At 38.0% G+C, this 12288-nt stretch overlaps 1 protein-coding gene across 1 annotated transcript in view; it reads left to right on the top strand.

The window, feature by feature from the left end:
* The window catches only part of LOC309401937 (macrophage mannose receptor 1-like), a 55150-nt gene extending 49037 nt beyond the window's left edge, over positions 1-6113 (top strand). The window contains exons 27-30 of the mRNA XM_081971316.1: positions 1380-1490; positions 3000-3191; positions 4616-4654; positions 5780-6113. Coding sequence (XP_081827442.1) covers positions 1380-1490; positions 3000-3191; positions 4616-4654; positions 5780-6006 — 569 coding nt within the window. The 3' untranslated portion in view covers positions 6007-6113. The remainder of the gene's footprint in view (positions 1-1379; positions 1491-2999; positions 3192-4615; positions 4655-5779) is intronic.
* Positions 6114-12288: the final 6175 nt, after the last annotated feature.

The following is a 12288-nucleotide window of genomic DNA, read 5'->3' as shown; positions in this document are numbered from 1 at the left end:
GAAAGAACAGACTGAGAATGTAGGAAGATACCATATAGAATGGGTATAATACAAAGATAAATAAATACCTTTCTATTTTTCACATATACTAAAAATAATTAATAAAAGGAAGGTTTCCCTGAGCAAAATCCTCTGGTGGGATGAAAAGCTCTGTATTTCACCCACAGAAACTTACTTTGAATTGCATGGTACTAGAAAGTAATTTATTTAAGGTAGGGATACATTCCTTGAAGCCACATAGCAGATGTAGTCAATTGACTCTTGGTATGGTTGCTTAAGGGTCTTCAATATGTCATGCCTAGAAAACATTTGCACTTGACAGTTCTGAAATCAAAGAGGCAGCAGCTTTATTTTAGTAGCAGCCCTGGTAGAATTATCTTCTGAGTGTGTTCTCATATACTCAGCTGAGCTCGGGAAGATCTTGATGTAACCTTAACTTTAACCTTAAATGTTAACATTAACCTTGAGGACAGTTAAGGGGTATGTCTATTCTAGTCCAACAAAAAGAAAGATTAGGGAAGACATGATAGCTGTCTTCCAGTACTTGTTGGGCAGTCTCAGAGATGAGGGAGTTGACTTATTCTTCAAAGGACCTAAAGTTAGGACCCGAAGCAATGAGTGTAAGTTTGTTAAGGATAGCAGCAAGAATAATTAATAATTAGAATAGCTTGCCTCCCAAAGTTTAAGTGCTCCATTGCTGGAAGAGAAAAGATTATACATTTATTTGTCCAGAATGGAATAAGGATTCTGCTTTGGGCAGGAGGTTGGACCTGGAGATTTCTAAGTCCATTCCAGCACTTTTATTTTTTGATTCTATGACACATCTGTGCTGAGGCTTTAAACAACTACTGTTCACCTTCAGGGAGTGAATCAAGAGAAATACTTTGGTCATCAAAACATAGAGTGTGCCTGGGTATTTATCTTTTATTGTTTGCCATAATTTTGTTTTCTTTCTGTAGATAATGACACGTGCTCTCCAAATTGCACATGATATAAGAATGAATTTATTTCAATGTCTTTTTTTAAAGAAGGACTGTCTTTTTTTAAAGAAGCCATTTGTCTGGAACGGTATAGGGTTTCCAGGACTACATATATGATACTGAAAAGCAATAATTCTAACACTTTTTAAAGCATCTTATAAATATAGAATATTTTGAAATATAAGCTACTATGGAAGACTTGATCATTTTCTTTTTCTTTTTTCTTTCTGTTTGGGATGGGGCCTCTCAAACATTTTGAAAGATTTAGAACAGAAGTTTGTTTTTCTGTACATTGTGTAGAATACTATTTTTGCAAAACGTTTGCTTAAATTGTCAGGTTTAACTTCTGTATCATTATGCTCAAAGGATAAGCTTATTTGATCATCTCATGTTTCATAGGTGGTGCCTTAACTTCAATCAAAGACTCAGATGAATTACACTTTTTAAAGGAAGAAATGGAAATACTTGGATGTAGGGAATTTTGGATAGGCTTATACACAAATCAGCAAGGTAATTATTTAACTAATATTTAACTATGTAGCTAATCGTCATTATCATCATCCCTCAATGAAACACTACCTTGACATAGTTGTGGGGTTTGTTTATTCTGGAGAAGATGAAAGGTATGCCAGATGTTCAATCATAATAGATAGATCTCATCAGAGATGAGTGTCTCTCCCATAAACAATATGGAGAGATGTGATTTACAGAAACCCATACCAGATCAGTCATCACCCTGGACAAAAACAAGGACCATTACATATTTAATTGTAAAGTTCCTGGATATCTCATGACAAAGTTCTGGTCGCCACGATGTAAAAAAGATGTGGAGACTCTAGAAAGAGTGCAGAGAAGAGCAACAAAGATGATTAGGGGACTGGAGACTAAAACATATGAAGAACGGTTGCAGGAACTAGGTATGTCTAGCTTAAGAGAAAGAAGGACTAGGGGAGACATGATAGCAGTGTTCCAATATCTCAGGGGTTGCCACAAAGAAGAGGGAGTCAAGCTATTCTCCAAGGCACCTGAGGGTAGAACAAGAAGCAATGGATGGAAACTAATCAAGGAGAGAAGCAACTTAGAACTGAGGAGAAATTTCCTGACGGTTAGAACAATTAATCAGTGGAACAGCTTGCCTCCAGGAGTTGTGAATGCCCCAACACTGGAAGTCTTTAAGAAGATGTTGGATAGCCATTTGTCTGGAACGGTATAGGGTTTCCTGCCTAGGCAGGGGGTTGGACTAGAAGACCTCCAAGGTCCCTTCCAACTCTACTATTGTATTATTGTATTATTATTATTGTATTATTGTATTATTGTAAATGGACTACAGGACTCAGATTCAGCAACCTGAGTCAACTGCTGCAGGATTACCTGATAAAATTCATTTACCCTTTGTAAAGCAAAGAAATAATGATCTGATATCACTAATTAAACCCAAGAGAAGATATCTAAAAAGAATGCCCAGTTCTGGAAAGAACAACATTCAGAAACAGAAATAATATGACAGAGGCTGTAGTTCAGAGTTGAAACGAGAAAAGTTGGTTGTTTTCTTGCAGACCTTTCATTTTACCCAAAATAGGTAACATAATCAGTGCTAGTTTGCTCTCAATTTATATTCTAATGGCTTGTCCTATTGGCATTGGTGGGGCTGGTCTTGAGGGGTTTGGGTTGGGGTGTTAACTATTAGCTTATTTGGCAGTTCCCTTTTAGGGGTATTATTTACTTCCTGACTATTGGTATGGTGTTAATCTTGCTATTAATCTTGGTGTTAAGCTATGCTCATCTAGGCATTGATTGCTGGTGGGAGGGGTTTTCATGTTGTTGTTACCTTTTTGGCTTGTCGACTGTCTCTTTTGCACAGTATGTAGATGTTGTTTATGTCCATGTGTCTATGGGTGGCCAATTTTTTAGAGTTTACAGGAATTTTAGGCGGAGGGAAGCTATTGGATATATCTTTTCTTCACAGGGCAGTTCTTTTTCTTTTTAATCATTATGCTATATATTTATTTTTCACTTTAGGAGAATGGCTATGGCAAGATAATAGTAACATTGCTTTTGTCAACTGGAATAAACCGGATGATCACGAACAAAATGATAGAAGAGAAATCTTAAGTAACAGTTGCATTTTTGTGAATAGTAAATCTGGACTATGGTTCGAAGGCCACTGTGGATCTTATACATCAAGATCATATATTTGTAAAACAAACAAAAGTAAGCCTTATTATTATCATTACCATGATATTATATTGAAAACATTATTTGCATACCAAATAGACATTAAGTCAGAGTTCCCCAACCTTTCTGGTTTTGCAGACTGGCCAGAAGGGAAAGAGAATAGTTGGTTCCTTATGAGTGGAAGGCAAGTGTGTGCGTGCACATAACTCCCTTTCTGCCCGACATTCGCTCACACAAGCAGGGATGCATTTAGGCGCATTTGGGTGTACATGCTCCTCCAACACTTCTGTGGCTTGGTTCTGAATGGCTCAAGGCCCGGTAGTTGGCCATAGCCCAATGGTGGGGACCTCTGCATTAAATTACTTCCCTAAATTCTGCAGTTTCTCTTTGTCTGCCTAAGTGGCGTTCCTTGGAATTATTCTTACTACATCATTATCTGCTCACTTTTTAAACATATCCAAGGATATTTGAAAAGTTTTCCTTTGTTTCTAATTTCTTCATGAGCAGGTTTTTCTAACTGACGTATTTTAAGAGATCTCTTCTTGATCTGTTGTTATTACCTTTTGTTCTTATTATTTTTTCTTATATCTTTTCTTACTTTTCTAGACTGTTAGTTATAATTTATCTACTATAAAATATATCACACTTTCTTTTCTTCCTTTCTTCCTTCCTTCCTCCCCCCTCCCTCCCTCTTTCCCTTTCATCTTATCATTTTTCTCCTTATTTAATTTCTGTTTGAAATAATATGTCTGAAATAAAATAGTAGGAATGAAAGTAGAATCAATTGAAACATATATTAATTTCTGCTACCAGTGATTGAATGCAATATTTTAAAATAGATAATTATAATTTGATCAATTGATAAAAGTTTAATGAACAAATTTCTTTTGCATCATTTGCTGCCCCTTAATTATTATGTCATCTGTTTTATAGCATTAATAAAATTAATCCTGTACTCACAGGACAAAGAATTAATAAAATGATTACCAATAGCCAAGGATGATGCTACCCAAAGTTTATTTCATAACATTTTAGGCAAATGTTGAAAATAAGAGTCTTTGGATTGCTTGGTATCTGTAATTCTGACATTTTGTATTTCTCTTTATCTATTCTACCTATAGACTAAAATATTAGCTTCATTTTTAATCTGAAAGATGTTTCAAATAGTCATGAAAGTTTCATTAAGCTATTGAATATTCCATGAACTCAGATTCATATCAAACAATATCAACTGTTAATGGAAACCCAAATATTTCAGGAAAAAAACCCTGACATTATCCTATTGTGTATAATTCTTTCTTCAAGAATCATAAAGGTTCACTATAAAAATATGCTACTGATTCAGAGAATTTATTTTTTTTAAATTTGCCTTGCAAATCCTTCTCCATTGTTATCTTAGTGGTATGAAGTAATACATATACAGTAGTTACATACTGAAAATATATTTGATTATTTTCTAGTTATTGAGGAATCAGCTGTAAATGCTACAAAAATATCAGGTAAGAAACTAATTTTAAAAGGAGTAAGAATGTTATTTTTGAAGTTCAGTAATATATTTTCCAAAGTTGTGAGCTGAAAATTCTAATACGTAGCTCAAATATAGATGAATACATTTTTGTAGATTAAAAGATTTAGATGACAACAGCATGAATTCAGCATTGTGGTGAAGACTTACTTTATCTCTACTAAATTGGTAAATAACAATAGTTAAATTTTGTTTCACGTAATTTTCCTATATTAATAGAATGGAAGCCATGAAGATCCTTGAGGTGGCTGCCTATTGCCATTTTCTTTTCTTTTCTTCTCAGAATGGATCAGAAATAATATTATTCTAGACAACTTTGAGATTTTGGCAGATGCTTCGCAAATATCATACCTGTCAATCATAAGCCACTATATTTTTAGAGATATAGTATATCATTCAATTACCATTATACATTAGAAAAAATAAAATAAAATGACAGCTCTCTAACATGTTTTGTTGCAAAATAGAAAGAGAAAGAGAGAGAAGATGGGAAAAAGATAAAAAATAAGCCAGCAAAATATAATATAACATCTCATTAAATGTCTAAAGATTTTTGTTTCCCACACTGTCAAAGTCCAGAATTGTATTCATAATTTCACTTGCCATAGATGAGATTACTTGGATGATATTTATGCCAAGTCTTGAAAGTCTTCCTTCTTCAGTTAGTGTATCTGAATATTTATGATTATTTTTCAGTTAATTATGATTATTTTCAGTTCCCAAATAAAGAATTAGCAATAAATGATAGCCATAGTAATTTGCAATTAGTTTTGCTGTGGAAGAAATCACATTTCTAACATCAAGATTTATATCAAAAGACTGTCAATTTAGTCCTTATTTTCCACAGGCAACATATATCAATTTTCTTTGGGATCTGTAATGAATGGGGAAAAAACAATGCATTACAGTTATTTCCTTTTACTGAGTTACAGTTCACAAATTCCTGGGATTGGTAGTTGATTCTTGTTAACTCTGCCTTTATTACACTACAAGATAAGATGCAATATCTCTTGACTTCTTTCTCATTCTTTTTTTTTAAGTCAGATTTTTATCATAATATAACTGTATTCAGTGCCTTTTCTTCTCTCTGGTGTTTTAGTGACGAAAGGAGTGGCACCTCTATTGACACATGGCACAGCTGCGGTGGTAGTTATCTCAATTATCCTCATAGTCATCAGTGCAGGAATCGCAGGCTATATTTTCTATAGAAGAAAAAACAGACCACAACAAGTCTCTTCTGGATTTGACAATTCTTTGTATAGTGACAATGTGGTTATTCTTCAAAAGGATTCACAATCTCTTGAAGGCAACAAAGAACTAAATTAACAAACAGCATCTTGCTGTGGATAAGGCCCATTGGATACAATACGTTTAAAAATTCAAGGTTTTGAATTACACTGTTCATAAATTAATACTTTCAAATATATGGAAAAAATTAGACTCTGTTAACAACATGTATTGGCCAGATCCATGATATGAAACTATTAAACTTATTATAGTTATTGAGTTAAATATATATTCTGTTTAGTGTACTTTCAAATTGAAGGGTTTTTTTAAAAAAAAGAATTGTTTCTTTATTATACTGGGAGGGAGGGAGGGAGGGAGGGAGGGAGGGAGGGAGGGAAGGAAAGGAGATTGGAATGAGAAAGAGGGATGGTCTGCTTTAGAACTTGGCTACTGCAGCTCTGCTGCTCTCTTGCCCTCCCTTGCCCCTTCCTCCTGTCCTGTCCAGGTGATCTCGCATCCTATCTCTGAGGATGCTTTGCTTACAAAGCTGGGTCTCCTCGAATGGAGAAAGATTGGGTCTCTCTATAACCAATGCATTTTGCCCTCCCACAACCATGATAGCAACCTGGCCAAGTAGAGAGAGCACAGCAGTAGAAGGGAGTAAGGAGTAAGTAAGTGTGGTTGGCCACCCCCTTGGAGAAGCAGGACTGGGCTGGGTGGTGGAGTCCTGATACCCCAGGAGCTTGTGGGCTGATGCCGGCACTTGACTTCCCTGCCCAGGACTTTTGGCTGGTGCATTTGCACAAAGATGTGGCTTAGGAAATGTCTTCTGCCTGGTACACAGGATTGCTACCGTAAAGTGATCAAGTTCCTAAGGCTTTTTGCCCAATAGAAGCAAAGAATGAAACAATGAAAAAGAAAAATATCTTCTTTTTGAACTGAATATATAAAGCTTCAGTTTAAAGCTGGCTGAAACCACAAATAGCAGGTAGGAAATAGTTTTGCAAATGCTGATTAGACACTTAGAAATCCAGGTTTTGATGAAAGAAATAAAATGACTAGTGAAGAAAAAACAAAGGAAGTAAATCTAAATCTCTGTGTGTAGACACCAAATCTTTCCCTTCAAAAGTTGTTTTCAAATTATTACCCTTTACAAGACAAGGGCTAGAAATCAGGAAACTGTGAGTTCTAGTGCTGTCTTAGATATGAAAACCGCCTGGGTGACTTTGTGCCAGGCCCTTTTTCTCAGCCCACAGGGTTGCTGTTGTGTAGAAAATGGAGGAGGAAGGTGTATTGGAAATGTTTCCCATCTTGTTATTTATAAAAAATAATAAAGACCAATATAAGGGGGCGGTCTAGAGGGGGCGGTCTAGAAATCTAATAAATTATTATTAATTATTATTATTATTATAAATAAAACTGCATGTTTAACTGTATTTTAGTATAATATTTAATTCAAGCCAGCAATGCAAATCTATGTTACTAAACTAGAAAGCATCTTTCACCAGCCAATGTGTTAACTGGATCTACTGTGAATAATTATTCAGCAGCATCCTTAGTCATTTATGAGGACCCAAATTATTTAGTCTTGTATCAAGCAAATTGTCAACCGTACCATTGGATTAGACAGCAAAAGAAACTCCTGGGACATTTTTTTTTTTTTTACCAAGAGTATAATTTTACCGAGGATTCCATAGAAGTAGAAAAGTCAGTTTTAACTATTTTGTGTGCAAACAGCACAGGAAAACCTACCTCTTTCTTGACTTCCCATTGTCCACCAATCATTTATACTTGCTTTGTTTTGGGACTAGTTTTTATGCCTCACATGTTCCCAGCCAGTGACCATGGGTTGTTGGGTCTATCTGAGGCTTCCAGTCAGCACATTTGTATTCCAAATTTCTCTTCCAAGCCTCTCTTACATTCCAATGCATCCCCTCCCCCTTTCCCATTACTGTAATCTGGTTGTGAGCGGGGCTGTGTAGCAAGTCAACCATGACAGTTATCCATCAAGTTTTTTTAAAAAAAACACACACATTTTTCTTCCCTTTAATTTATTTTATATATAATGGCATTGAAAACTATTTTTAAAGACAAAATATTTCACACATTATGAAAGTTTACATGATAGATGATAGTTTCACAGATAATTACAGGTAATAGTCAGATTACGATGCCATTTGGGACTGGAACTACCATTGCTAAGCAATGCAGTTTTAAAACCTGATTTCAAGACAACAACCCTTAGCAATGGCAATCCAGATAGTCTCAGTTTCTTCCAACCTTCCCTCCTTCCTTCCCTCCTTCCTTCCTGCCTTCCTTTCATAACCTGCCTAGTCTAGAGGCGACTCCCTCTAATACCAAGATGCACAAATCATTAAACAGTGAGTCCCAACTAAAGAACTCAAGGCTGATGCAGGTGATACAGGATGTCATGGGAGGCCCAGAACAAGATGTGCAAAAGTTTAGAAAGGTGTGGAAAAGTGGCAAGGAAGGTCACAAATGGCAATCACACGGGGGCAGGCAGGATGTTGCTACTATTGTTAATTGCAAATTGGTTGCTGAATGCCCAAATTGCAATCTAATGAACTTAGAAGACTAATGAATAAGTACCCTTCATTCAACACTCTTGCAATTTCAAACATTTGTTAAACTTGTGGTTAGTTAAGTGAGGATTACCTGTAATATTTTTTCATAATTTCCCAAATACATTAGAAGGAAATACAACTAGAAAACACATCATTGTTCCCACACCAGATATTCCCCTTTTACCAATTTGTAAACTGAAAAAATGGATGTTATAGATGAAGGAGGATTAGATAGTGCTAATAGAGTATTTATTGTGAATATAAGATCAAGAGAAGTCCGTTATTGTATTTTATGCTATTTCTAAATTGCCTTCATCAGAAAGATATCTGGCTGGACGCAGAGAAAATTAAAATTAAAACAAGATGATAATGAAATTTAGAAATCATAAATAAATAATGCCACCATGCCATGCAGAATTTTAAAAATTTGGCCAAAAAAAAAATGTCTTGGTCCTGAACATCAGAAACAAGGTATTTGTGATAGGATAGTGTCAATTCCTTTCACTCATTTTTGCTTGCTACCTTTCACTTGCCCATGGGCACTTGAAAAGGCCTTCACGTGCAAACATAGATATAGAGGATCTTTCCATATCAATGTTTATTCTGTTCCTTGAATGGGGCCCAGAAGAGTAAGTGGAGGTAATGCAATTTTTACAGTGTCTGAACATAATTATTTTTCTGCAACCAGATTCTCTACCAATTTAAATCTGAAGAATAGTTTTCAATTTCGTATGAGATAGAGCACAATACAGTAATCCAAATAGAATAAGCTACAGGTCACTGAAACTATTTATCCCTTTCTTTGTAAATATCAGCTGGAAAATTTTCTAAATCTTGACATAAGAGTAACGTGGGGTACATTATGAAATGAGAGGGACAACCTCTGAGGTCTGGTGCAGATCATGTATGAATTAGCAAGGGTGGTGGAGAGGCTTTACAAACCCTATCTGCATGTGTACAGGAAGTGTAATGCTGTGCGGGAATGAGCTTGAGAAATTTGGAAGAGATACTGCCAAGGGATTGGTAAAATAAGGTCGTCAGTGGAACAAGTGGCTCAGAAGATAATTTCTCTAGTTTCTTGGGCAGGGGATGTAGGGAGAACTGCAGAATTGAATGTAGAAAGTTTGGTTGGAATGTAGAAAGGTATCTTGTTTGGTTTGCCTCACAAGGCCAACAGGAAGCCCTTAGACAGGCAGTGCAGTGCAAGAGAAGACCAGATGATAGATGGCATGGCATGGATACAGGAAGGCCCAGGGACTTACAGAGCAACTCCCTACTGACACTTGCAAACTTCCCTACTGACTTCTTTATTGACAGACAAATTTGAAAGTATCAGGCCAATACAATGATCAACAAACAGAAACATACCCATTTGGGTATGTGATCTAAATGGATAGTAGACTAAGAAAAAAAATCATGTTTTGTAAGCATCAGGAACAAGAAGAGGACCAAGACCAAGATTGAGGTGGGTGGACACATTCAAAACCATTACTGGAAGTTTTGGGGGGAAGATTTGTAAAGTACTATTAAAAACTATCCTCACAGTGAGATAGGCAGCAAACAAATTTAATAAATAAATAAAAATAAATAAATACATTGAGTTAGCAAATATTTATCCACCTATTCATCAGGAGCTGAACCTGACTTGATGGCACTTAATTCATTACTGGCCAAGTCATATTGCTTTTCCATGTTTCCAGGAATAGCAGTAATTTAATATAATATAGAAGGTCCTAGAGTTATGGCCACAACTGGGACCAGAATTTCCATTGTTAAGCAAGGAGGTTACTGAGTGAGTTGTGTCCAATCTTACAACTTTTTTTGCCATGGTTGTTAAGCAGATCATTGCAGTTGCTATGTGAATCACATTATCATTGAGCAAATCCAGCTTCCGCTATTGACTTTTCTTGTTGAAAGATGCTGGGAAGATTGCAAATGATGATCACATGACCATATGATGCTACAGCCAATATATGCATGTTGGTTTCCAAGCACTGAATTTTGATCAGAGGACCAAGTGGACATTGCAAGAGTTGTAAATGGGAGGACTGGTTGTAAGTCACTTCTTTTCAGTACTATTGTAACTTCAAACATTCATTAAATGAATGGTTTTAAATCTATAAAAATAAATAAATAAAAATTAGGGATCAATTTACTATTCCCTTTCTAGTGTTTAGAAATAGTATTGTTAGATATCCACACAAGCTACAGTGGTTTCCACTCCAGTCCTCCATTTAGGCGGGAGCCTAGGTTGAATCTGATTGGTTGAGAGGTCTGACAGCTCCCTATAAAAGGAGAGTTGTCAGACCTCACAGTTGCTGGATTGTACATACTTGTCTATAAATAAAGAGCTGTTGTTGCCTTCAGTCTCGAGTCTGTCGTCTCATTGCCCTGATCTAACACTGGCGACGAAGGTGGGATCGAGAGGCAGATAGGACGAAGAACGAACAACCAGACAATCCAGCAAGTAATCCAGACCAGAGCATCGGTGCGGCTTTGAGCGGCCATTTTAAAGCGGCAAATTCAAACCGCAAAACAAAATGGCCATACACGCTCTGCCAACTCCGTACGACCCAGTGGCCGAACATTGGGAATCCTACATGCTGAGGTTCGAGTGTTTCCTCGAGGCAAATGACCTCATGGGAGTACCGGACTGCCGAAAGAAAAACTTGTTCCTGGGCTACTGCGGCCGGGAGGTTTTCGAAATGGCAAAAGACCTGTCGGAGCCAACTCTGATCCAGGCAGTAACATGGATGGCCTTACAGCAGACCCTACAGACGCACTACGTGCCCAAGCCTTCCCGACATGTCCGCCAGCATAAATTTTACATGCGGAACCAGAAGGAAGAGGAATCCATCAATCAATACGTCACAGCCCTATGGAAGGCTGCCACATATTGTGACTTCCGAAACCTAGATGACCAGATCCTGGACCGTCTGATCTGCGGAGTGCGGGACATTTCTCTGCAGAAACGTCTGCTGGCGAAATCAAATTTAACACTGCAGATCGCACTCGATGAGGCCAGGGCATCGGAGTCAGCTGACAGGTCCATGGAAATGCTACAGTGCCAGCACAATGGGCCCCAGACCACCACTAAACAGGCGCGCGTCCACCACAAGGGCGCAGACCAGGAGACAGATGACAGTGAGTGCGATGACAGCATGCGCAGCAGCTGCACGAAGCCGGCATGAAAATTCGACTCCCGTTTGCTGCCCTGCGCAAGCTGCGGAGGGAACCATCCCCGGTCTACCTGCAGATTCCGGGGCGCAACCTGCCAGCGTTGCGATAAGAAGGGGCACATTACAAAAGTGTGCCGGAGCGAAGTCCTTGCCACCACTTGGCAACCTCAAACACACCGCCAACAGAGGCCCACCCCAGGGGCCTGGCAAAAATACAAAGGGCGCCCAGAGAGAGAACCAAGGGAGACAGCCCAGAGAGAGTATACCCAGAGAGAGTACACCCAGAGAGAACCATTTAGAACCTATCTCACGACGATAGGCCAAGTCCGCACACGGCGGCCCCAAAAGCTGAAGCTCACGGTCCTCCTTGTGAGCTAGAAGTCGATATGGGATCGTCATTAGCAATCATCTCCTGGTCGACCCTTAAAAAAGCTATCCCTAGCCTCAAGAAGCACCAGCTTCACACGCCAGACATCATGCTGTGTGATTACCAGGGGAACCGAGTCCCCATCGTGGGCCAGGGCACCTTCCGGGTCCAATTTAAGAACATCACAACCCAGCTTCCTGTGACCATGGCCAGCGCACCACTACAGAGCCTCCTGGGGCTAGACTGGTTT

This window comes from Natrix helvetica, assembly GCF_964273705.1.
Source record: "Natrix helvetica genome assembly, chromosome: Z".
NCBI lineage: Eukaryota > Metazoa > Chordata > Lepidosauria > Squamata > Natricidae > Natrix > Natrix helvetica.
The sequence above is the reverse complement of the archived record's forward strand: the minus strand, read 5'-3'. Positions and strand labels throughout refer to the sequence as shown.